The following is a 26,381-nucleotide window of genomic DNA, read 5'->3' as shown; positions in this document are numbered from 1 at the left end:
GGCAGCTGACTGTGGGGCTGGGCATGAGGCGAGTGGGAGGAGAGTGGGTCATGTGAGCAAATGGGACCCCTGTGTGAAGAGTCAGGACTGAGCAAACGGCTTAGATGGCAACCCAAACCAGCCCTGCACTCCAGCTATCTGTGAGACCCCTCTCATTTAGGTGACTTTAATGTGCTCCTTGCTGGCGGGGCCTGGGCGAAAGGCCCTGCAAATGGGGCAGACGCAGGGGTGCAACGTCACCGTCTGTGCACCACGAAGCAAGTGCGTTTGCGCTGAGCTGCTGCACAGGAAGAACAGACGAAAGCAGAAGCAAACCTGGACTCAGGCAGTGCTTTACATTTTCCAAAGGCGCCCTAAAATCCTGCAGCTGCCCTCCCTAGGACATGGACCAGTCTGGGGCTCTCCTTCGCTGTCATTTCAGGCTCCATCTAGCCTTAATTCATCCTCCGGCAGAGCTGTGGATGGCACTGCACTGGGTGCATAAAACACAGGCCTCGGAGGGTCTACTAACATGAAGTAATTTAGCCTCATAACACCCCTGCAAGGTAAGAATTAGGGCTGAGATGATCAGATGTGACTAGTCATTCTGGGGGCCCAACCTGAGCTGCCTTAAAGGGGCCTGGCTGTCAGAGGCAGGAGCTCAGCACTTCCTGACAATCAGGCCCCTTTATGGTGTCTTTTGGGTACCCAAATATTCAGGCACCTAAAATGACTGGTCATTTTTCAATATCTTGGCCTATTGGCCCATTTCACTAAGGCCAGGAGAGCCTAAGTGACTTGCCTGTAACACAGTGAGTCAGTGGCAGGGCTGGGAAGATAACAGAGGACTAACAACTCCCTACGCTGACTATTAGAAAGCACTCACTCCTTTCCAGGACAGAGCTAGCTCTGCTTCTAAGGAGTAGGCCCTGCTCTAAAAGGGGAATCAGCTGTTGAGTTGAACAAGTAATGGGGGCGGGGTGGGGGGGAGGAGGAGAGAAAGGCAGGAGATTGCTTAGCCTGGTACAGTCCACAGCATGAGGGAGGGACTCACAAAGGACCAGACCCTCCTCCAAGGGAGGATGGAAAAGACAGTAATTACATAAGAGTCCTTGGCCAGCAGCTGGTTTCAATCAGCTGGGCCTCCTCTCAGGGGCTCCTCTTGCAGTGCTAACAAGGAGCAGCTGAGGATACACGTAGCTCAGTGCAGGACCTCTCTTAAGGGGTTCAGAGGTAAGGGGTTCCCTGTCTTCCACTTGCAAGGCAAAGCACCTGGAGAGTGGGAAGGGGTGGAAATAGAAAAGCTACTTAATGATAAAGGATAAGTGGCTGGGAAGAAGTGGGAAGGGGCTATTTGCCTTCCTCCAGATATGCATAATGCCTCTAGCCTAGAGAAAGAGCCAGCTCTGCTCAGTGACTGTGGATGATGCAAGGAAGCGTGTGTTTGTGCGTGTGGTGCTTGGACTGCAGGGGGTTGGAGGAGCTCCTGTGATTAGGCTAGGAAGGGGTCAGTGCAGGGGAGGGGACAGTAGTCCTTCTCGATGGGTTAGGGGACACTTGCAGGGGATGGGTGGTGGGGAGACAGGGCAGGGGTCAGTCTCTGTAGATAGGTTAGGAGTCGTGCATGTGATGGGTGGGGAGGGACAATGTAATGAAGGGGACAGTGGGGAAGCTCATTTCTTTCACCCTCCAGGTTTTGTCCAGTGGGGGGCGGGGGAGCAGCTGCACTTCAGCAGAGAGTACTGGAATCCAATCTGGCAAGAGCTTTCCTGGGTTGGCTTCAAGGCAGAGAGAAAGCATATGTGTGCGCGTGCGCAAAGCCCTGTGGATTCCCCATGTGCTCTTGATCAGACGATAAAATAGCCCATGTAAACCGTGTTTTTACCCACTCCGCTAGCTCACAAGAGTGTAGCGAGAAGACTGGAGAGAAGATGGAAGCCAACCTTCTCCCACTGCTCCAAGGAAAAATGTCTCCCATAGATAAGATGCTGAGCTGCAAAAGGGGATGGAAAATATCCTACTTGGAAATAGTCAATAGCTCCCAGATGAGCTAGGCGAGGGGTCAGCAGCCTTTCAGAAGTAGGGGGCCAAGTCTTCATTTCTTCACTCTAATTTAAGGTTTCGCATGCCAGTAATACATTTAAACATTTTTAGAAGGCCTCTTTCTGTAAGTCTATAATATAGAACTAAACGATTGTTGTATGTAAAGTAAATAAGGTTTTAAAAATGTTTAAGAAGCTTCATTTAAAATTATGTTAAAATGCAGCGCCCCCGGCCCGGTGGCCAGGACCCAGGCACGGTGAGTGCCACTGAAAATCAGCTCGCATGCCGCCTTTGGCACATGTGCCATAGGTTGCCTACCCCTGAGCTAGGCCAAGATGACTCGGAGACTGGCTCTACCTTCATATTCACTCAGTGCTGTGGCTTCACTTTCACACCCCGCAGTAGGCTCCCAACCCTAAGAATAATAATGTTTAGCATTCTACAAAAAATTAACTAATTAAGCCTCCCCACTAGATATGGGAGGTAGCTAATTCAGGGTCATAATCTCTGTCACTATCAACTAGCACAACTCCATTAGCAGGGAATTTGGCCTAGCATCCCCATTTTACATATGGGGAAACTGAGGCACAGAGAGGTGACCAGGCAGGTCCATGGCAGAACCTGGATTAGAAGTCAGGAGTACTGTTGTGAATTGCTGAAGAGCACCTCTGCCCTGGTGAGTCCACCCTGCCGGCTGGGACGAAAGGGGCATGTGTCTATGTGCGTTCACTTGTGGGGGTTCCAGTAGAATAGGCAGGGCAATAACATCTCCAGTGCTCCCCCTCCCTCCTTTGCCCCACGCTCTCTGCACATATTTCCCCAGACTTTCCGTTTGCTTTACCAGTGGTGCTGGGGTTCTTGCCAAGCCACAGCTACTCCTCGGGAAGCGAGCCGGCTGTAACCGCCTCTGACTCCCAAACTAAACAAATTGGAAAAACTTTTCCTTTCCTCAGGCTCCCATGGCCTGTTAAACATTCTCCGGCTTCCCTCTGGAATTACAGGAGTGGAGCAAACCTGCTGAGTCGACACTTATGCTCACAGGGTGGAGGGGGAAATCGCTTTGCTCACCCCTGGCTGTCCATCCTGAGGAACGCGGCCGCAGGCCTGAGCCAGGTCTGACTAGAGAAGGAGCCTGGAAGGCCTCTGGCTTAGCTGCATGGGGAATTGAGGGTAAAGGGAATCCTGCAACAGCACGGCATCTTGGCCCCAGACCCATCACGTAAGGCCCATTGCAGATGGCATGATGAGCTAGCCCAGGGCTGGCTACAAAGAGCCATGTACACACCTGGCTCGAGAGTGCTAGCTGGGGAAGAGTTGGTGGTGTGGGCTTTCCCCAGCGAGGTCACGTTTCAGAGCGTTTCCAGCTGGAGACGCCCTTTCTGGGCAAGATTTCAGGCAGAGGACATGACCCGCGTGCCAGAGAGGGAACCAAAACAGGGAAAAGACAGATCCCTGCCCCAGTCAATAGGAGGCGCTGTAAGGAAATGGAGCAGAGGAGGGAACACTGGGGAAAGCCTGCCCTAACCACCCAGTAGGGGCTCGGGGTGAGCATCAGCTCTGCCCCAGTGGCAGCAGGGGGGCTAATGCATGGGCAGGCCAGTAGCGAGGAGTGGGTCATGCTGGTGGGGGGGGGGGGTGTTTGTGCAGGGCTCGGGGCCCGCTGTGCCGCAGCAGAGCAGAGGGGGCTGGCAGGGAAAGGTCAGGCCTGGAGGGACTGTCTCGGCCAGAAGGGCAAGTGATGGACGGGGACTTGCCCAATGCCCCTGCTCCCGAGGGACACCCCCTGTGCGTGTCAAACCCGAGCAGGGAGCTGCTGCCACTGCCCCCGGGGGGGCTTGAAGGCAGGGCCCGGGGCTGGGGCGAGGGGGGGGTCTCCTCGCTTTCCAACCTTCCCCAGCCGCACGCAAGGGTTAAAGGCGGCGGTGCGGGGAGAAGGGGGCGCGCCGGGGGCGGGGAGGGAGGCGCAGACCGGCTCTGCGCCGAAGCCAGCGGTTTGCGGTGCCTTTGGCGGCAGCGAGCGAGCGAGCGAGCTCCCCGCGCCCTGCGACTCGGGGCGGGCGGCGCCAGCAGAGGCTGCCCGGCCAGCAGCGGGGCGTGAGCGGCTCGCAGCGCCCGGGGACCCTTCCGCCGGCGGCCTGTCGCCTCTCCTCCAGGGTGAGCCGGGGGCGAGGGCTGCGGGTTGGATCGCAAGCGCGGCTCGCCGGGGCCCTTTGCGCCCCCCCCAGCTCCGGCGTAGGCGCGGCCAGGCGGAGCTGAGCAACCACGCGGCCCCTTCCGCGCTGCCCCTCGGAAGGCTCCTGCTGTGGGAGCACCGCAGGGCCAGAGGTGGCCCTCGGCTGCCTGCCCCGGCTTCGTGCCGCTGAGAGCAGAAGCTGGCCACTGCTAGCTAAGCCTCCAACGCCGCTCCCCCCCGCATGTAAATATTGCTACTCCCCCACGGGGGGCTGAGCCAGAGAGCGGGGAAGTGACTTGGCCAAGGTCACAGACTCAGTCAGTGGAGAGGACTCAGCAGCATGCGGTTTCTAGTCCTGTGAGCGGGTCACCAGGCCGCACCTTGTGACCTTGGCCGCGATGGAACAGTACCCACTGGGGCGTGAGCTGGCTAGATGCTCTCTAATGGGATTTAGGGCAAGGCTCCAATGAAAGAAAACACCCATTGCTGAGTGAGCCGCAAGAAGTTTGTCTGGGACCCTCCTGCAAGGTTAGAAAGTGATTTGATTTCAGAGTAACAGCCGTGTTAGTCTGTATTCGCAAAAAGAAAAGGAGGACTTGTGGCACCTCAGAGACTAAAAAATTTATTTGAGCATAAGCTTTTGTGAGCTACAGCGGATGCATCCGATGAAGTGAGCTGTAGCTCACGAAAGCTCATGCTCAAATAAATTGGCTAGTCTCTAAGGTGCCACAAGTCCTCCTTTTCTTAAGGTGATTTGAGGCTCCCATGAGCTAACAGGTTTATCGTTCCCCTACAAGATCTCCTGTCCGTCCTGATAGCAGCAGACCGCTCAGGAATACCCTGGTAATGTGCTTTCCCTCCACCCCCCAATATGTCAGGGCATCAGCTCAGAAGTAGGTATGGTTTCGGCTTTGCCAGCTGTATGAGGTGAGAAAATGACCCAAGCAGGATGTTTTTAGTGTTGTAAGGTCACGACCCTTATCGCAGAGCTAACCTCAGACCTGAGTTTGTTTTCCTCACCAGGGGCTTCTGGATTTGCCTCTTCTCCTTTTATTGCAGCCTGAAGATTGAATCCCCAGGCACTGGTGCCCTGGGTTCCACTGGTTGCACTGTGGGTGCTGGTGCTGTAGGTTCTGGAGGACAGGCCTCCTCTTAGCGCCAGGACTCCAGGGAGTCAGGCATGCCCTAGCCATGACACCACTGAGGCTTGGCCTGCAGCCTTAGCCCTCCAGGGACAGCCATGTATTAGATTCCAAAGTAGCAGCTCTCTACAGAACAGTTACTAACTCTGTCTTTCTGTCTCCTTCTTTCCCTCTCTGCTCCCGCGATGAAATGAACTGGCTTTAGCCACAGAGAATGGAGGTGCAGTGCCCTGCCCTTTCATGTTGGCCTCTGCCTTGGCTCAGTCATCCCCTTCTTCTGTCTCTCTCTCTTACTGGCTCATGTCTTCCAGGTCACTATGGTAATGATTCAGCTACGAGCTCGCGTGGCCTTCCTTGTGCTCCCTCTGTTTGTATTTGGGGCACCTGCTGATGAGCCCGACCCCAAAGAAGCAACCACCCTCCCAAATGGCTGCAGACGCTGCTGCGACCCACTGGATTCCCATGGCTCCTCAGAGGTCACCCCCGGCACTGCCGGACGCCATTCGTCACTGTACCCAATGCCGGAGGTGCGTCCGTACATCAACATCACCATACTGAAGGGTAAGTGCCAAGCCGGTGTGCCTGGGACCCAAGGTCTGCTTGGGAACCAGCTTCACCCTAGTGAAAGGTAAGGTTCTGTGCTGGCATACCAGTGCCCACAGACTACCAGTGACTTCAGTGTCACCATACAGAAGGGCAACTGGTACATGCTAGCATAGCCAGTGCATCAGTTATACCCATCAAACTCCCAGTTGCCAGACTGAAGGGCGTGCCCCAGCATATCCAGTTCCTGATGTCCAGACTGATGGACGTCTAGTTGTCTGTCATTATCAAGGGAATGTGCCCATGCTGGTACGTGTAGACTTGGGCTCATGTCGCCAGAGAGGTGCAATCAGCCTGTAGAATGCTGGTTTTCCCCTGAACCCAGCAGTCGTCCTGCTGTAGCCTCTGAATTCAGGGGAGCCACGTCTTCTCCTGCTTTCCACTGGCTCCTGTTTATTGCCACTGGGGGAGAAGCATCAGCAGTTGCCTCTTGCCAATCTGAACCTACTTCAGGATTAGGCTGTCCTGCAGTGCAGAGGGAGGGAGCAGCGGGTCTTTCCCCAGCCAGGAAGAAGGAGAGGGCGTGCTGTTAACAAAGACACAGTGTCAGTACTAATGTCCTGTGCCGGGAAGGCTAATGGGAGGCCATCTCCGTGGATCTCATGTCATCTGGGAGAGGGAGGAGGGGAATGACGTGAGCCCTAACATTCACTTTTCTCCCCAGGCAGCTAGGAGGATGGTTGCATGAACACCCCAACACTCATATTTGCAAAGTGTGACTTCCAGCCACAGACCTGCTGGCTTAGCTCAGGGTGGAATGGGGGTGGCTCCCCAGTGCAGATCAGCTACTTCCTCAAGGGTCCCCATTTGAATCTCAGCTGTGCTTAATGCATAGGATGTGCATGCATGGTGAGTCCTGGCACCGAATGGGAGATTCTGCTCTTTGGACCCAGTTCATCATTGCTCTGCAGCCCCTTTGTGCTCGCTAGGCATAGGGGTGCTCAGAACCACCTCCAGAACAGCTCCCAGCAGTGGGGGCATTCTGGGGACAGAGCAGGGAGGGGGTGGCCGGGGGAACCGGTGCTCAAGGAAGTTTGCGTTCCTGCAAAGGCCCAAAGAGGCCTGTGAAACAGGGTAACAAGTTAGGAGTGCCCTAGCCTGTGTGGGAGGCTGCACTGGCCCCCACAGCCCCTGAACAGGGAAGGCACAGACTACCTGTGCTGGTGTCTGCACAGGGAAGAATCAGGTTCTCTGTATACAGCTCTAGTTTCTGGCCACAACCTTGGCCTCCTCAAGACAGCCCAGTGCTTGGCAGCTTTCACATCTTGCTTGGCAGCTTTCACATCTCATGGAGTGCATCCCTCTGCTTTGTTTCCTAGGAGACAAAGGAGATCGGGGGGAGCCTGGGATTCCAGGGAAATGGGGAAAAGAGGGGGCACCAGGCGAGCGGGGCTCCCAGGGTCAGAAAGGCAGCAAGGGGCAGATGGGTGCCCCGGGGGATCCCTGCAAGCACCAGTATGCCGCTTTCTCGGTGGGCCGCAAGAAGGCACTGCACAGCAGCGAGGGCTACCAGGCCCTGATCTTCGACACCGTCTTCGTCAACCTCTACGGCCACTTCGACATGTTCAAAGGCAAGTTCTACTGCTACACGGCCGGCCTCTACTACTTCAGCCTAAACGTCCACACCTGGAACTTCAAGGAGACCTACATGCACGTCATGCACAACGACCAGGAGCAGGTCATCCTGTATGCCCAGCCCAGCGACCGCAGTATCATGCAGAGCCAGAGCCTCATGCTGGAGCTGCGGGAAAACGATGAGGTCTGGGTGCGCCTCTACAAGCGGGAGCGGGAGAACGCCATCTACAGTGATGATGTGGACATCTACATCACCTTCAGCGGCTATTTGATCAAACCCAGCCTGGAATGACCACCCTCCTCCCTGTCTGTCCTTCTCTCTCTTGCTCCTTCTCTCTTTTCACTGCCCATAATCACTGCAAACTACAGGGGAGGAAATGGACTGGGGGTTCCCTGGGAGGGTCATGGGGTGGGAGGGCACCAGGGAGCCCGAAAGAAAACACCAGTTCTCCAAATCAGGGCCATCCTCATTCAAAGTGTGTCATTGGCTTCCAGGATAGCCCCATTCGCCTTGAATAGAAGGTGCCTCAGGTCACCACTAGTCTTGCTAGGCCATGTGAGCCTTCCCACGGCCTAACACAGCAGTAGGGACACAGGAATTGATACAAAGCAAGGGAGTGATGGTACAGTCCCCGGCTGTGGAAACTGTCGCTCATCTGGGACGTAGAGGACCGGATCCTCCGCTGGTGTAAATCGGTGTCACTCCACTGAAGTCAACAGAGTCACACCCAGCTACACCTGCTGTGGATCTAGCCCTAAGTGTTGAAAGAGAGCGAGACCCTGTCGGCCATCAGCAAAGCTCCCCTCCAAGCCTCCCATGGGGTGCTCTCCAGTCTCAACTCTCGTGTCGGGTTCAAAGCCATGCCAGCTTTGGACTGTTCCTTTTCTGGAGGCTGAAAGCAGACCTGCTCCCCCACCCCCACCAGATTTACACCAGCGTAACTCTATCGACTTCAGCAGCATTCCCCCTACTGCACGCTGGTGTGAGAAGAGAATCCGGCCCAGTGGTCAGCCACTGGATTCCACTGCCGCAGTCCCCTGGGCATGACTGGAACAGCTCTGCTAGGAGACCATCATTCCTTTAAAATCCCACCTCCAATCCATTTGAGAACACAATGGGGAGGGACTGGCTGAGTCTGGTGGTAGGTAACACCTTCTACTACTAATGCACAGGGTCAGCTTCTGTCCAGTACCTCCCTGCTACTCCAATGGAAGAGGGATAGCCAGTGGTTGCTTGGTAGCCTGTACAAGGTGAGTTGGGCATCTCAGTCCTGCTCCCAGTGAACAGGTGTCCACATCATCAAAAACATCCCCACCTCTGACTCTGTCTCCTTTGCTGGTGATCTCAGTGGAGAAGCCACGGAGACTGAAATACACGCCCACCCCTCGCAGTCGGGTCAGACACGTTGGCAGGGCTGCACGGCAAAGCTTGTGCTTCCACGGCCTGTGCGTGACAGCTGGGGTTTTCAGCGGCCCTCAGTGCTGACCTCGCTCTGCTCCCGCTGACATCAAAGGGAGCTTTGCCACTGACTTCACTAGCAGCAGAATCAGCTCTGAGTGCTTTTGCAAACCCCACGCTACGTGTACTGAGGACACACTAAAGATGAGATGCCAGGCTATCACTGGGTTCATTTTCCACAGGACGGAACTCACACCAGAAAGACATCAGAGGGAAAGAAAAGGAGAGGTGAACTCGAGGGCACTGCAGGCCAGTTTCTCTCTTGTTCATATTGCTGCCCCTCATTTCCTCAGGATGAGGAGCTGAGGGGAAAGGATCGAGTCTCAGGACCTTCCCCACATGACCCTCATAACCGCTTGCATTAGCACAACTGGTATGAAAAGCAGGGTCCCTCCAAGGAAGGTTGGTCCTATCAGGGGCCCCGTGTGTCTGATGGAATGCCAGGGTGTGATGTGTGAGGAACATGGAGACTGGAATTCCCCTTTCCCGGCCCAGCGGAGTGTGGAAAGACTCCAGAGTCGGGCTTGGGGGAGTCGTGAGGGAGCCACATGCTGGGGGTGAGGTTTAGGAGTGAAGGAACTAGCAATTGAATTCCTCTCCCTCTCTTTTTAGAAGCCACAGACTGCCAACCCAGCTGTTGTGTATTTACAGTGTGTGGCGTCCCTGTGTCTCCCCAGAGAGCAGCAGGAATCTCTAATGCTGAATAACTTCCAGACCTGAGCTCTGAACTCCCTCCCTTTCCAATGTCACTGTTTACTTCTGCAGGGTGAGGGCCAGCTCAAACAGTCCAAAGGGGCAGCTGGTCGGTGCTTAAAATACATTGGGGGGCAGGGGAATGTGCGTTTTGTGGGCCAGCTTCAGCCCCTTGGTGCTAAACCAGGTTTCAAGAGTCACTGGTGCTTACTGGGTGGGGTGTCAGGGTAGCAGAGACACACAGTACTGTGGACTTAATGGTGCTTTACATTACAGAAAACTACCAAGAACTTTTGTATATATGTTTTCAGTTTTATTAAAACTTTTTTTGCACTTTGAGATGATTTCCCTTATAGGATCATTTCTTTCTGTCTCCAGTCAGGTTAAGGCAAGGGGCCCCACTGGTCTGGGAGGCCAGAAGACCTGGCTTCTATTCCTGGCGCAGTCACTCACCCACTGAGTGACTCTCGGTGCCTCTGTTTCTCCATCTGTCAGACGGAGATAATGATGCTCAACCTCCTTTGTAAAGGGCTTTGAGATCTATGGATGAAAGGCGCTATGTGAGATTTGTCATTAGTAGGACATTTCTAATCCTTCATAGAAAATGTTCTCAGCTACCAAAGCTCCAAGACAGTGCAGGAGTTATTGGAGAATAAACTACTAGCGAAGGGAAAAGTACAAGTTGTTTGAGGGGTCTTTTTAGCTGAACATGGGGAAGGAGCTGGAAGTCGCTTGTAAGAGAACAGATGTTTTTTCTTGTGCTGTTGCTGATCTTGGTCCTGGTTGGTTGCTCTACACAGGAAGAACGGGCTTTCCCTGTGGTATTTCCAGGAAGATGTGACGTCTGAACCATAGCGGAGGGAAATGAAGTAATTGAATGAACGTTTACAAACGTCGGTAATGTTACGGGGCGGGGTGAGGGGGGAGTTTGAGAGCCAGGTTGAGGTGATGGCTCAGGCTGGGGAGATCTGTGGGGGAAAGTGGAGGCCTGGGGATGGCTCAGCTTTGGGTCTTATGTAAGACCCTGGTCTCAGCTGCCTCATGTGCCAGGAGCCTCTGATTGGTTTTTAACTCATTTGGGATGGGATGGGGCAGATATAATTACATTCCTCCTCCCTCTCTCCATGGTCCCAGTGCCAGTTCCGGACTCCAGGCTGGAACCTTGCACATCTCCAGGTCCTGCCTGAGCCGCTGTGGCTTTTCTCTCCTACCCCACCCTTAATAGAACGAAACAAACAGGAAGATCCTCACGAAGCGCAGAGCATGCTCACATCTCAGTGCCATTAGCGGAGATGCTGCTAGAATCGCTATGTCTATTGCACCCCAGTGTAGCCCCTGCAGGAGCCATTCGGTAGGGTGGGGTGAGGGGCTGACATGCTCAGCCTTTGTGTGATTTGAGCAAATAATGCCCTTTCTTTTGCTCCCTCGCTAATCACCCCCACTTCATTCCACACAAGGGGAAGCTGCATTAATGGCCTAGCTAGCTTGGCCACCTGGCACTGAGTGACGGGCCATCCTGACTGACTGAGAAGGAAGGTGCCCAGCACACCAGTGAGGGCTGGCCTGTGAGTCAGCCATTTACTAGCCAGTGTGATGTGTCCTAATCTCAGGTGGACCATGGCATTTTCCTTTATGACTCCACATATACAAGGTGAATGAGTGATACCAAGCCTTAAAGGGATCTCACAGCCCAGCTGGCTGCATAGCCATAGTATTTTGTTAGTGCCTGTCAGAGCATCAGGGCTCAAATAGCTTGTTTGACCCACTGACAAGGCTGCTTCACCAGCCACTGACTCACCTCAGGGTCTCCAGGCCAAACTCATAGCTAGTGTAAACAGCATTGACTTCAATGGAACTGTTCTGGTTTACAGGAGCTGAGGATCTGGCTCACCCTGTTTTGAGGGATCACATGAATAACGTGGTGAAAGAGTGGCAATGTAGCCTAGTGGTTAAAGCACTCGTCTGGGATTCAAGAGTTGCGGGTTCTGTTCCTGACTCTGCTGCTGACTTACTGGGTGCTTGTGCAAGTCAGGCTGTCAGTGTGTGCCTCAGTTTCCTTATCTGTAAGATAAGGATACTGGTCTCCTTTGTAAAGCACTTTGAGAGTGGTGACTGAAAAGCCCTCTATAACAGGTGGGTTTTATTATTCGTTAGTGTTCAAAGGTGCCTGCCGAAGGACTGTCCCTTTAATTGGCTTCCTGCCCCTTTTGTGATCTAACAGGTAAAGTGGGGGAAGTGAGAGATCAGAGGCGTGAGGACAGGCTATCCTGGAGGAAGAAATGGTGGCTGCAGCCCCAGCCCAGTTGGAGAGCTGTGCAGTAGCTCCTTGCCACGTGTTACTCCCCCTTCCTACCCACCCCCAAGAAAAAGAAAAAGAGATGGAAAAAAAAATCAAGGGAGAAGCAGGGAGGGGAGGGAGAGAGAGCCCAGCACCAAAGAGAGCATCCCAGAAGGGGACCACCTTCAGCAGCCGTGCCACACATGCAGTGGGGGGGAGGAGGAGCACCAAACACGGTCCACAGGCCCCTTGTTGCAAACTCCAAGGCAGCTGTCAGCTGGCCCCCTGGCCTAGCTGGGCATCGCGGTCGGCCCCGAGGGGAGCACTGGTATGCGTGTCAGGGCGTTCAATGGGCTCTACTGACAGGCCCGCCGGGGAGCTTTGCTCAGCGCATTCCGCGTGGGGGCCAGCTGTGCTGTGATGTGGCTGGTTTTCCCTCCAGCCCAGCCTGCCCTTCCCCCGCCCCTGTGAGCTGCTCGAACCCAAGCGAGGTTTACAGCTGGGAGCAGGGAAGAATGCTCTGGCCAGCAGCCCCGAGAGCTGGTATAAAAGCAGGCTGAGCAGCCCCAGCGTCCCTCCCTGCACGTTCCCACTTGGTGCCTGTGGCGAATTAATCACCGCACAGCTCGCCTCCTTCTCTTTTCCATGCTGAGCGCAGGGAGCAGGCGAGAGCCTCCAGCGGCAGAGCGCCCCCTCCTGGCACCAGGCTGGGCTGCTGGAGGTGGGCCGTGGCAGGTGAGAGAGAGAGAGCAGCTCCATCAGCAGTGTGACCCTGCGCACCATGGAGGGAGAGGGCAGCAGCTCAGAGCCTGTGCTAGGAGGCTGGGGGCTGGAGCACGGCCAGGTGGTGAAGGGCAGACTCTCCAGCAGCACTGCAGGGTCTAGCTCGGAGCCGCAGTCTGGTATCTCCCATCCCCAGGTGGACACATCTCACCTTTTACCCACAGAAACAGTTGCCCTTTTCAAGCCCAGCTTTGCCGTTGAGACGACTTGAGGAGGAGGCAGGGGAGGGGCTGGGGCGCTGTGTGAATGGCTCCCCGGGTCACTTTGATCTCCCCCTCGCCCAGGTTTGAGTGGCAGGACAGAGGACATGCACTCAGGCTTGTGACATGTTTGCAGCCCACGGGCTTGTCTTGTTGTGCCTCTGAGACACTTGCCACACAAACTGCCAGGGCGTCACTGCAGACTGAGAGCCCTTTTCATTCCCTATTGTCAGTGGTTAAAGTAGATTGACCTAAAATGAGGGGCTCTTGCCACACCGCGGGCCTGATCTATTGAAGTCATTGGGAGTCTTTCCACTGACCTCACTGAGTTTAGGATCAGACCCTGTCTGAGGGGAACGGGGAGCTTTGGGGCAGTGCCCCTTATCTCAACTAGGGAGCCCTCCCTCTGCTTTCAGGAGGGGAGCTCCCCACAGTCCCCACTTTAACTCTGGCCTGTTTCCATAAACATAGTGAAATGACTCTGACACGGACTGCTCTCTAGGAGTCCCGGGTTCCGCTGGCAGAGTCTCAGAGGTGACCAGATCTCCAGGTTCTTCTGGATAGGAACCCTACCACAACAGAAACATGTGTATGTGTGTGCGTGCAGGTCAATCACGATTTTCGGGGGCCTGTCATCTATCTGTCAAGCCCAGCTTGTAGGTCATTTAAAAAGTCCAGCATGTGTATTGGTTGTTGTGACACCTACACTGGGCCTCCCGGGGCTGTGTTAAAGCAATACACATCCTCAGGCAAGTCATGACAGTGGCCCCACCCCCTACATGGAGCAGTGGTGGCTGTGAGGCAGGGTAGCAGCAAACTGCACACACACACACCCCGCCCCCCACTTACCCAGCAATGGGGTGTACGTTTTGGCCGGGCTAGGTTTGCAGCACTCCTTCTGCTCCTCCCACGGAGTCCTTGGCCTTGTCCCCTAAGCAGTGGGTCTTGGAGTTAACAGCCATTGAGGTGGAGCGACTGTTTCAGGCTCTCTGCAGACTCAGGCAGACAGTGCTGCTTTGGTTACACATTTTCAAGCTTTGCTTTGCAGCTGTGAGGGCTAGAACCTTTTTTTAATGAAAGCTGAGAGTCTGCTGCTGTCATGTGACTCCAGGAACTGGGCCGCAGGCATTGGCCTGAGGTACTTATGCTTTAATCCAGCCTCCCCGTATTGTGAGGCAGCATCAGTATTATTATGCACTAAGTGATGACAATGCCCTGGGCGCTGGTGTGCGATTCGGTTGTGTCACATGATTCTTTTCTCCTGCAGGGTTAAAAACAAGCACAGGACAGCTCTTGTGGGGGGAGAGGGTGGAACCCTCTTTTGCATTGCACTCTGCTTGGCCAGCATTCTGGTGGGCCCACTTTCCCCTTGTTTTATGTTTCATTCCAGTGTCAGCTGGCTCTGTCATTTCAAAGACCCTCAAAGGAGGGCCCTGGGTGTGAAGTGGAGGGGGAGCAATCAGAGGGTCAGATGAGGACTGAGAAAAGCAACAGGAAAGGGTCAGAGACCTAGCTCTCTCACCTGAGCTGCTTCTCTTTGGTTAAAGTGGCTGGGTTGCATTTGTTCTGCTCAGCAGCAATTCACACATCTGGCAACCACAACTCCTTCCACCGCCCACGCTGTTCCTCCCCCTCCTATGGCTTACAGCAGGGGAAGGGGGATTTTTCACCAGGCTGCCAGCATCACTTCCAAATGGACAAAAACAGTTCGCAGAGAGCTTCACCCTGATCCCCATTCAGTGGGGGGGTGTTGATTTTGCATGGGCCCATCTCCTAGGGTGGAGGTCAGTGCTGGTGAAAGGTTCCAGCCTGGCTGCCCTTGAGACTGAAACTCATGACTGATCCCTGTACCGGGCTTAGTGCGGCAGGGGCTGCGGCAGTGTGCTCACACACGCCCTGCCCAAGGAATCCCGATCCTGACATGGAGAGACCACATAGAAAGGGTGAGCAATCCCCAGAGTTCATTCTGTCCGTGGTCTGTTTCCAAGCAAAGCATTCAAGCTGAGCCAAACTTTTGAACTTTTTTGATGCTCCCTCACCAGTCAGGTGTGCGTGTGTGTACGCATGCACAGTAGGGGACCCCGGAGGACTTCTCCACACCCCACCCTCAGTGGCATACTGCATCCCTCTGGCTGCATCCCTCTGGTTGTGATCACCTCCACAGAGAGGTTGGTGGGGGCGCCACAGGGGACACAATTGCTCAGTCTGCTGATGAGCTATGAGTAGAGGGAGAAGGAGATATTAACGGCTTCAGTGCTCTGTCACTTACCACCTGTCTCGCTTGAGTAGCCAGCACTTCATAGGATGCTGGCATTGCAAAAGACACCTTCCCCCCACCACCACCTTCTAGGAGCTGGCAGATAATGGGTTAAGCAACATCCCAGCCTCCCCTTGCCCTGAAGGTCAAATCACATCTCCTGCAAGTCTCCCCCATGGTGCTCCCCTGAAGTGGGCCTGGTGAGTGGAGCACTTTAGGCAGTTTTTAGCATAATACCCCTGAAATGTTACCTGCAAGTGGCTCTATGTCACTCCTCCACTTAAGCAGAGCCTGAAGGCTCCTCGGTGACCACATGTGGATAAAAATAATCCCCACCCTTTCTGCCTTCTCCTCCTGGGAGCCGCACCACTCTCACAACAGAGCTGACACATATGCAAAGGCCCTGCAAAGAGACTTACTCAGGGCTAACCACCAGTAGCCATTGTGCCTGCAACGTGTCATGTCGTGTGCAGCTGCAAGCGGTAGAGTTCCAGGGCCCAGCTCCCTGCTGCAGCTCCACTGGCTCCCTGACACCCATTTACGCTGGCAGAGAACTGGCGTCGTTCACGGGAAAAGTCTGCCATGAGGCAGCTCCTCCGGCAGCTCAGCAGAGCTACTAAGACAATAGGTGCCGCCAAGGGGCAGGCACTGAAGACAAATGAGGGGCACTTCATGTCATCATATTTCTTGGCCTGGCATAGCCCTTTGGGCTCTGACGTGCAGGATGTGTCTGGTCTACATGCCACTGGTCTTCAGGCCACTCAGCTCTTTGATCTGTGCGTTGTCCCAGGGCTTCTTTCTTGATTTCTTCCTCCCAGGTCCCTGCAGAGTGGCCTGTAACACTGTCCTTCGAATAGTTCCCTACCTCCCGGGGGCGCTGTGAGGTGCTCCCATACTGCAGTGATGGGAGCCCTAGGAGAACACAGATGGAATCTGGAAGGACAGCCCACACCCTTACATTAGCAAAACCATAGACTTATGTGGCGTGGGTAAAAGGCTGCACCAATGAGGAGCCGTAAAGGCAAAACATTCAGAGCCACCAGTGCAAATCACAGGGCTTTAGGGAGGCACACTCACCTCTTGCACTGCTGAAAATAAATAGTTTCTATTCAACCACATTAATGTCATTAAGAGTAATAATAGTTGTGTTCATGAGCCACCTCCCCCATTCAGAAACCAACCGTCTAATCTTCTCTCTCTAAAGCTGCCCCCACAGACAAATAGAGGGGGAGACTTTTCATGGGACAAAAGGGGCAGGAGGAAGGTTTTAAGCAGAAAGGGGACTCTGGTTATAATGAAAAACTCCTCTGGAGAAAGAAAGGAAGTGTGATTAAACATCAAATAGGCCCTTGTAATAACTGCTCTGGGTTTATTTCCATTGCATTTCCCTGAAGCAGCGTGTACTTTCTTGAAGTCATTTTGAACGTACAATAAACCTTTGAAATTATCTTAATTTATTAGGCCTTAGAGCCTTTTGTTACTGCATAACAAATCTGTTGTGTAGTTGAACACAAGCTATTCTTACTGTAAGCACACAAGGCTCTAACATCCCGGGGCTATCGTGTGACGGTAGGGTGATCAGATAGCAAGTGTGAAAAATCAGGACAGGGTTTGGGGGTAAAAGGCACCTATATAAGAAAAAGCCCCAAATATCGGGACTGTCCCAATAAAATTGGGACATCTGGTCACCCTATGTGATGGGATTCCCGGGGGACAATGTGGAACTGTGGGACCACTGTGCCCCCTTAACACTCCAGCCTGGGCTGTCTCTGACAATGCTTTGCCAGTGACCAGCAGCAAACCCCTCCAGGCACTATCATCACTCAGCCACCAGCATGCAGAGGCACAGCCAGCTAACTTGCATGAATACTCTCCACGCCACTCATGAACTATACACAGGGAAACAACAGCAAATCTCCCTAGCCCCAGCCTTGCACCCCAGAAATATACCATCTTACACTGCTCAAGACCGTCTCTTGAACAGTGCAAGCTTATTAAATAGTTTGCCACTTCATCAAAGGAAAGTGGACATGCACTAACCTTTGGAACCTGAGCAGATTTCCCAAGCACTTTAGACAAACTCACTGGTAAGGATAAAACATTAAAATAAGTTTATTAACTACAGAAAGATTGATTTTAAGTGTTTATAAGTGGTAGGCTTAAAGGTCAGAGACAGTTACCTTAAGAAAATAAAAAGTAAACGGGCATTCTAAATCCTAAACTTTTAGACTAAGCAAAAGTTGAATCAAACAGCTTTTCTCGCCTCACTGGATGTTGCAGGTAGGTTACAGTTCTTAGTACACAGGTGGCATTTCCTTCTCAGCCTGGGACCAGTCTCCTCAGTTCAAGTCTTTGTTTTCTCACTGTTTATGTTGCATTCAGCATAGGTGCTGGAGGAAAGAGGTGGTCTCATGATGTCACTGTCCCTTATTTTATACTCTTAGTCCCTGGAAAGGTACTGGCCTGGGAATGTCCTGGTGCACCTTGCTGAATCACAGAGTTGAGCAATTCTCATTATGTGGTGCTTGCCCAACTGTCTCTTATTGAACTGTAGATTTCATGTTTACAATTCCCCCACTGATCAATGGTTGTTTAATACCTGCCTGGGTGTTGGTCACCTCCATTTTTGTCACTGGAGAAGTAGCAGTGGGTGACTCCCAAAGTCACAATATGTTTCAACAACAACCGTATTGCAAAAGCTCATAACTTCATACATACTAATGATATACATATTTTGACAGAACAATGAGTTTCAGCAGATCATGGTCTTTCCTGTGGTATCTTAAATGGCATGCTGTATATGAAATATCACAACCATCTACCAGTGATGAATATGGGGGTTACAGGGTGCTCCTTTGAGATATAGCACGTTACAGCTCCCTCCTTACTTTATTGCAAGATGGTCAGTTGCTGACAAACTCGAAGGCAGTGTGTGTTAAGGTTCTTTTGAATTTTAACAACATAATTCCCAAGTGTTGCTAAACATTGTAGTGTTAACCGCATATGCTCCTGCAAAGTTTTGTGTACTTTTTAGCACTCTGTTGACTAGTTTAGTGAACTCATAAGTTAACAAGTGTGTTTTCTCTGGCTTACTAAAAAGCATCTCTTTATACCTTTGCATTACTGCTAACACTTCTGCTTTCCCAACTAGTGTTAACTCAATATAGATATTAATGTTTTCCAACATGTAGTTATCTTGGCATCCAGTCACTAAAGCAATGAGGCGGTGTGCCTCAGTTTTCCCTTCCACACAGCAGTCCAGGTTTATTATGGTTTTCTCTGCTGTGACAAGCTTTAAGTCTGTTTACAGGTAGTAGCTGAGAAGGCTGTAAGCTTCTGACATTACATATGTTCTCAGTTACCATTTCTAGCATGTCCAAAGGCTTTTCCCAAAAACTGTGCATAACATACCATACCTTATCACAAGATTTAACATTAATACCATATTTTTTATCACAGATGGGTGTTTACAAGTATCTTTATCATACCATGCCTTCTGGTCAGACATTCTGGTTTTGAGGTTTGTTTGTTCAATACCCATTGTGTCTTTTTCTCCTTCTTGAACCTTTGCATGTAATCATTTACTGACTTTGCTTTCACTACCATGTCCCCTTCTGCATGGATTCTTAATCTACTCATATCTCTGGGATTCTGGAACCTCAGGGCCTGGTGAAGTAAGGGTTAAGGGGGATCCTGCATATTGGCTGACCCTTTGTTGTGCTGTCTCCCTACCCTGGGACTGTACATATAAAAAAAAATCCATCTCCCCTCTTAGGATCACCCTGTGTTCCCCATTCCCAGCACTGAGTCCTTCCCCACCTCCTTTCCTTAGATTGTTGTGATCCCTGCTCTCTGGGTTCAGAGTGTTTGCTCTTTGACCAGATGTTTCTGTTCTCAGCAGCATTTCCTTTGCTGCTTTCTGTGCCTTACCAGCCTGGAGGAAGACCCTCTCCCCTCGGCCAGCTGGGTCATTTGTGTGCTCACAGACAACCGATGCTTGGAAGCTTCCTGGACTCAATTTCTCGGCTGTTACAGCTGTGTGAGCTGCATCTTGACTTAAAGAGACACAGTTATTTTCCACAAGCATGTCAGGACCAGTGTCCTGGAAAACTGGGACCTGGATTGGGGCACCACCCATCACCCCTTCTCTATCCCCGAGAAGTCAGCTGTGTGACTGTTTCCCTCTGAAAGGTCAGTTACACAGTTCCCTCCCTGAAGCTGAGTTACAGGCTGTGGGTGCACAGATGCTGAATCAGCCACTTTGTCCTGGGCATTCTCTCCCAAGTGACCACTGTGGAGACATTTATGTGCTCTCACTATTCTTTCCCCATGATGCTGGCTAGGCAAAGCCAATTGCTTATAGAGTTGTTATCTCCTACAGAAATCCTTTCCCTGTTTTCCTTCTCTGGGCCCCCCTCTAGGACACATCTTTCTATGCTCACTAGAGTGGGATCTATCCCTGGTTCATCTGCAGGGCTCGCAACTAACATCTGGAACAGCGACAGGTACTCCACCCATCTCCCTTCCTGAGGAGATGCTGCCTTTAGCTGTGGTGCAGGAGCCGGTCTCAGCTCACCCCCCCCACCCCCCCACCCACACCTGGAAGCATACTGCAGAGGAATTTCTCTCATTCCTTCAGCAGTTTATGGGACTTTACTCTTTCCCTCTGGGGTCCCAGCATAGTATTCCTTCTTGCTGTGGGCAAACACCTTAACAGCCTGAGCTACCCAGAAAAATCATTCCCAATAAGCATGTCAATGGGGATACTGTCCGCTATTCTCACTTTTAATTCACTTTCTAACCCATCAGTTTCTACGTCCATTTTGGATAAAGGCATAAGAATCCTGAATCCTCCTACTAATGAAAGCTCTGCCCTCTGTCCTGGCAATATGTCACCTTTTTGAATTAAACTCTGCTTAACCACAGAAATCAGTGCACCTGTATCTTCCCATCCTAAGTATTCCCTGCCATTAATGTTGACAACTTTTATATGCTCTATGTCTGGTTCTGCAGAATCCAGTCCCACAAAACCAATACGATAAGTTTCAGGCACCTCAGAGGCTTCTGTGCTGAGGACAGCAGCACTAACATGGGCTACGTGTTGCCTGCACAGGGCATTTATTCCTCAGGTGATCAGTGGAATCACAGTGATAACACCTGTTGGGCTTGTCTGTTTTCAAAGGAGGTTTGAGATGGGGATTAGAGGAATGGTTTTGGGAAGGTGAATACCCAGCCACCCTCCTTTCTCCCAGGGGTAAAACAGGAACCTCCCTTCCCACTGGTTTAAACTCCTCTTTCTGTTGTTTACTTTCAGTAGATGCCTGGGTCTACTCAAAGGCATCAGTTAGAGAAGTCATCTCCTCCACAGAGATCACATCTGTATCCCAGGAACACTGTTTTACATCCTCTTCACATATACTTAGGAAATGTTATTGACCAATGAGATCAATCATTTGCTCAAGGTTTTCAATTCCTTTCCCCCTCACCCATTTTCTGATTGAGTCATTCATCCTGTTTACATATTCACCATTATTCGTACCAGCACCCCTCTTAAGAGTTCTACATTTTACCCAATATATTTCAGGGGTGATTTGAAACTTTTGCAAAACAGTATTTTTAAATGTGCAGTAATCTAAAGCAGCCTCAATTGGCATTTCATTGAATATATTTAGAGCTTTACCAGTTAACTTTGCAATCAGGGTGGGGACTTTCTTATCAGCAGGAATTTCATGAACTGCACCCAGCCTCTCAAAAGTAGTAAAATATTCTGTGATATCATCTGTTTCCTTGTATGCAGGACCTAACTGGTCCCAATTGTGGATTCTTGGAGTGATGGGACTAGTTGGGTTTCGTGATTTCTGGTTCTGCTTTTCTAGCAAGTCCAGTTGGTGTTTTCATTCTCTCTCTCTTTCCTCAGCTTCTTTGGCTTTCAGCTCTAGGGCCCACTGATGTGCTGTCTCCCATTTAGAAGCCTCTTTCTCTTTCTCCTTTATCTCCAGTTCTTTCATTCTTAACTGACGCTCACAGTCTCTCTCTTTTTCCGCTATCCGTAATAGGTATCACAGGGGTAGCTGTGTTAGTCTGTATCCACAAAAACAATGAGGAGTCCAGTGACACCTTAAAGACTAACAGATTTATTTGGGCATAAACTTTTGTGGGTAAAAAACTCACTTCTTCAGATGCATGGAGTGAAAATTAAGGATACAGGCATAAATATATATTGGCACATGAAGAGAAGGGAGTTACCTTACAAGTGGAGAACCAGTGTTAAAGCCCAATTCAGGCAGGGTGGATGTAGTCCACTCCCAATAATTGATGGGGAGGTATCAATACCAAGAGAGGGAAAATTGTTTTTGTAGTGAGCCAGCCACTCCCAGTCCCTATTCAAGCCCAAATTGATGGTTTTAAGTTTGCAAACGAATTGTAGCTCTGCAGTTTCTCTTTGAAGTCTGTTTCTGAAGTTTGTTTGTTGAAGAATGGCTACTTTTAAATCTGTTATTGAATGTCCAGGGAGATAGAAGGGTTCTCCTACTGGCTTTTGTATGTTCCATTTATCCTTTTACAAAGAGGATCATCAGGAATGGTAACATACAAAAGCCAGAAGGAGAACACTTCAATCTCCCTGGACATTCAATAACAGATTTAAAAGTAGCCATTCTTCAACAAACAAACTTCAGAAACAGACTTCAAAGAGAAACTGCAGAGCTACAATTCGTTTGCAAACTTAAAACCATCAATTTGGGCTTGAATAGGGACTGGGAGTGGCTGGCTCACTACAAAAACAATTTTCCCTCTCTCTCTTGGTATTGACACCTCCTCATCAATTATTGGGAGTGGACCACATCCACCCTGACTGAATTGGGCTTCAACATTGGTTCTCCACTTGTAAGGTAACTTTCTTCTCTTCATGTGCCAATATATATTTATGCCTGTATCCTTAATTTTCACCCCATGCATCTGAAGAAGTAGATATTTTACCCACGAAAGTTTATGCCCAAACAAATCTGTTAGTCTTTAGGGGGCCACCGGACTCCTCGTTGTTTATCTGTAATAGGTATATCTCTAACTTTGCAGCTGCTTCACTCTCGCTCATCTTTATGCCTTTCTGTCACTATTTCTTTCCCCTGAAATAAGCAAACAGAAAATAACAAACTTGTAACCTTCTTTTTGACTGCCACCACATTTAAGATCCCACTTAAAATTGCTACACCAGCGCATAAAGTGCAAATCTCACTCAGTACAACAGGTTGTGCATTTCACCCTGCTCACTGCACCACTGTGACAGGATCCTCGGGGTACAACCTGGAACTGTGGGACCACTGTGCCCCCTTAACACTCCAGCCTGGGTTGTCTCTGACATTGCTTTGCCAGTGACCAACAGCAAACCCCTCCAGGCACTATCATCACTCAGCCACCAGCATGCAGAGGCACAGCCAGCTAACTTGCATGAATACTCTCCACGCCACTCATGAACTATACACAGGGAAACAACAGCAAATCTCTGTTTATGTTGCGTTCAGCATAGGTGCTGGAGGAAAGAGGTGGTCTCATGATGTCACTGTCCCTTATTTTATACTCTTAATCTGTGTCCCTGGAAAGGTAGTGGCCTGGGAATGTCCTGGTGAGCTTTGCTGAGTCACAGAGTTGAGAAATCCCTTTTGTGTGGTGTTTGAATTGAATTGTAGATTTCTTGATTACAATTCCCCCATTGGTCAATGGTTGTTTTACGGCCGCCTGGGTGTGGGTCACCTCCTTTGTTGTCACTGGAGAAGTAGCAGTGGGCGACTCCCAAAGTCACAACATGTTTCAATAACAACCCTATAGCAAAAGCTCATAACTTCATACATACTAAAGATATACATATTTTGACAGAACAGTGAGTTTCAGCAGATCATGGCCTTTCCTGTGGTGTCTTAAATGGCATGCTGTGTATGAAATATCACAACCATCTACCAGTTATGAATATGGGGGTTACAGGATGCTCCTTTGAGGTACAGCATGTCACACCTGACACTTCTAAACTCATCCATGCAACAAGGTCATCATAATCTCCTTTCAGGGCAATACAGGTAACTGACTTAACGCCAGACCAGCCAGCGGAATGCTCACTGATTAGGTGGCTACGGTGCTGCTTTGATGCAATGCTGGCCTCCTAGTGCAAGTCAGCTGTGTGGAGCTGCTCTGGCCATCTCATGAAGATCTGACTCTTGCACAGGACCCATTTTTTTGGTACTGCTGCTGCTGCCAGGTGGGACCCTTCGGTCCAGGTCCAGGTGGGAAGTTCCAGGCGGCACTCTAGCCAGGCTGTCTCCCACTGCAGGGATCCTCAGGTTAGAACAGTTTTTAAATCAATAATAATAATAATGTCCAAGCTGCAGCAGCACAAGAGGGCTGAGTGTGATGCAGGATCTGGCCCTTCATCTGCAGGTCTCAGTCCTTCACAGAGCTGGGTGAGGGTCATTATCACCATTTTCCAGTAGAGTAATTGAGGCTAAGGTCAAGAGGTTAATGCTGCATAAACCCGATGGTCATCTCATAGGTACGTATGCCGCTTTATCAACAGCTTTTCAGGAAAGTTCTTCAGGCACCAAGCCTGGCCATAAGTTACTTGGGCAAGGTCACAGAGGGAGGCAGTGCCATGACCAGGACTAGAATCTGGTTTCATGTCTTATTACTGGACCAAGCAGCCCCTGTGGCATTGCAGAGGTGTAACGGAGGGCATAATTGGCCTGCAGAAACTTTCTTACTGGGACTGACGCACGAGAAGGAAAGACGTCAACTTGACTTTCAGAACCACAGCTGAGTTTGCAAGACTGGCCGTTAGGAAACAAACCAAAGCATCTTTTTACTGTAAAGGGAGCACATTCGCTATAGACCTCCCTGAGATGACAAGCAGAGCTTCCCTTACCCCCATTTTAACAGAGACACTTTTCAGAGTAGAACCACAATTTAAGGGAAAATATGCTTGACAGAAGGTTGTAGTTTTAAGAAATGTAAATGTCTGAAAGACAGGAAATTCAAAGTAAAGGTTACACTTAAAAAAACCCCATTCTTTGGAAGGTACCAAAACTAACCCCAGGGGTGTCGAGAAACCTCACTAATGCTTTTGGGTGGGAGGAAGGCTCAGGAGTCCTTCACACTTCCAGCTTCTCCTCCAAGATACATGGTGATGGTCATGCACCAATGGCATGCCCGCCATACGAACCTCCCTGTAGATGATATTGTTAATAAACCATACTCAACGTCTCCAAAAATAGCCCAGGGCTTCGGTCCTCCACAAGGGCAACAGAAGAAAACAAACGCAGAGTTTCTAGGCCAAACCATTTTTTATGCTATGATGAGCCGACAACCACCCAGAACAGAATAATTCCACGCAAATGATTTGCACGCAATTTTCTGCACTCTCATACCACGCAAATGACTTCTCATTCCAAAGAAATTCTACACTGACATGTGATTGTGCATGTGAAATTTCAGGGGGGTTGGTTTGTTTCAGTCAGGTAGGAGAAGGGGGAATCAAAACCAGGCTTTTAACGAACAACTGTGCTTCACCCTTAAGTAGGGAAAGGCCCCATTGATACATCCAATCTGAACCTCAACTTTTTGCACGTCTATGTTCAAATATGAAGCCTTGATGTTGCATTAACAAAGGTTTTTGTATTGAATTCCCATGTCTGATAATCTGTTTTAAAGACAGAAAAGAAACCAAAAGGAGAACATCTTCACTGGGGCTCGATGAGGATGGGAGTGTTGCTCAGCTTCACAAAAAAACAGCCCGTAGCTTCATTAGCGCAATTTCATAGGAAATGATGTAACTAACAACCAAAGGTAATGGGCCTGATCCTCAGCTGGTGTGAATCAAATGCAGCTAATTGAAGGCAATGGAACTATGCCCACGGTGGAGCTGATTCAATTCTTGTACTATGCATGCACAAGAGTGACTTTCTATGTATTTTTTTCAGCCATCCCAGCAGGTGCTCCTCATGGAGGACTAACTGCCCATGAAGCTGGATGTCTTACCCTTCTGCTTGGCCTCATCTGTGCTCAGCTAACATTGTATGCATTGTTTGGAAAGAGGAAAAAGGGTTTTTTTGGCCAACTCGCTTAAATTGCTGTGAGCTCCAACTTTCCAAAGCGATTGATATTTGGGCTGAGAGCAGGCCCGGCCCGAAAGGGAACTGGGGGAGAGGATGAGTATAATAAATGCTGCATTGCAAGTTTAGCAAGAAGTTTTGCTACTGAAAAAGCGGCGATCAGGGCCGTCCCTACCCATACGCAAAGTACGCAGCTGCATAGGGCTCCAGGAAACTTGGGGCACCAGATTTCCAGGTGCCTAGCGCAGCAGCGTGCTGCTCTAGCCCCAGGCCCCCCAGCCCTGCCCCTCCCCTGTTCTGCCCCCACCTCGCTCCCACTCTACCCCTTCCCCAAAGCCCCCCCCCGCCCCACCTCTTCCCACCCCCGCCCCAGCCCTGCCTCTTCCTGCCCCTGAGGAGTGCAGCACGGCCAGGCATGCACTCACTGGCGGCAGGAAGTGCAGGGACCCGGCCCCAGCCACGCTGCCGGTGAGTGCTGGGGGGTGGTTACCCCCTGCCCCCCAAGCCAGCTCCCCCCCCCCCCCCGCAGAGGCTGCGTAGGGCCCCAGAATAGCTAGGGACGGCCCTGGCTGCAGTGCTGTCCAAACACATAGGACCTGGCTCCATTACCTTTATTCCCACCGAGTAGTACCTTTGTCTGCAGGCAGTCCCCTTGATACCCAGGGAACTAAATCACAGAGTAGGCTGCTGCATGGGGCTTGTCCGCATTACAGATTTTTGCACCGATGTAAATGACACTGTTACAAAATCGCTAATGTAGGCAGGATAAGTTGTGCCGAGGGAACACTGCTTTACTCCAGGGCTAGGGTTGCCAATTTTGGTTGGATCTATTCCTGGAAGTTTCATCACATGATGTGATTTTAAATGAAAGATTAATCTGTAATTCCTGGAGACTCCCAGACAACCGTGAAGGGTTGGCAACCCTCACCAGGGCAGCACAGGTATGCTGGCCATTTCACTACGACCGGTGCAAACAAAAGCCCTCCAAGTGGGGAAAGAGTTTCGGCATCTGCACCATAAATATTGAAAGTATTTGATTATGATTAAGGGCTCTCCACCCTAGCTTTGTCTTTTCTCAATTTCCAGGGCAATTCAGCCCCTA

The 26,381-nt window shown here is 50.9% G+C and overlaps 1 protein-coding gene across 4 annotated transcripts; it reads left to right on the top strand.

Moving 5' to 3' along the window:
• Window positions 1–1,049: 1,049 nt before the first annotated feature.
• C1QTNF6 (C1q and TNF related 6) lies at window positions 1,050–10,006 on the top strand. 4 transcript variants are annotated; one of them, XM_084646019.1, is made up of 3 exons: window positions 1,050–1,212; window positions 5,649–5,898; window positions 7,260–10,006. In XM_084646019.1, the coding sequence occupies exons 2-3, from the start codon at window positions 5,655–5,657 to the stop codon at window positions 7,805–7,807; spliced, it is 792 nt and encodes a 263-aa protein (XP_084502145.1). In that variant the 5' UTR covers window positions 1,050–1,212; window positions 5,649–5,654; the 3' UTR covers window positions 7,808–10,006. The 4 variants fall into 4 exon arrangements, with proteins under 4 accessions (XP_084502145.1, XP_084502148.1, XP_084502146.1 ...); XM_084646022.1 differs by lacking the exon at window positions 1,050–1,212 and adding an exon at window positions 4,001–4,176; XM_084646020.1 differs by lacking the exon at window positions 1,050–1,212 and adding an exon at window positions 4,288–4,723.
• Window positions 10,007–26,381: the final 16,375 nt, after the last annotated feature.

Source organism: Lepidochelys olivacea (genome assembly GCF_965140295.1).
Source record: "Lepidochelys olivacea isolate rLepOli2 genome assembly, chromosome: 1".
NCBI classification, from domain to species: Eukaryota; Metazoa; Chordata; order Testudines; family Cheloniidae; genus Lepidochelys; species Lepidochelys olivacea.
The sequence above is the reverse complement of the archived record's forward strand: the minus strand, read 5'-3'. Positions and strand labels throughout refer to the sequence as shown.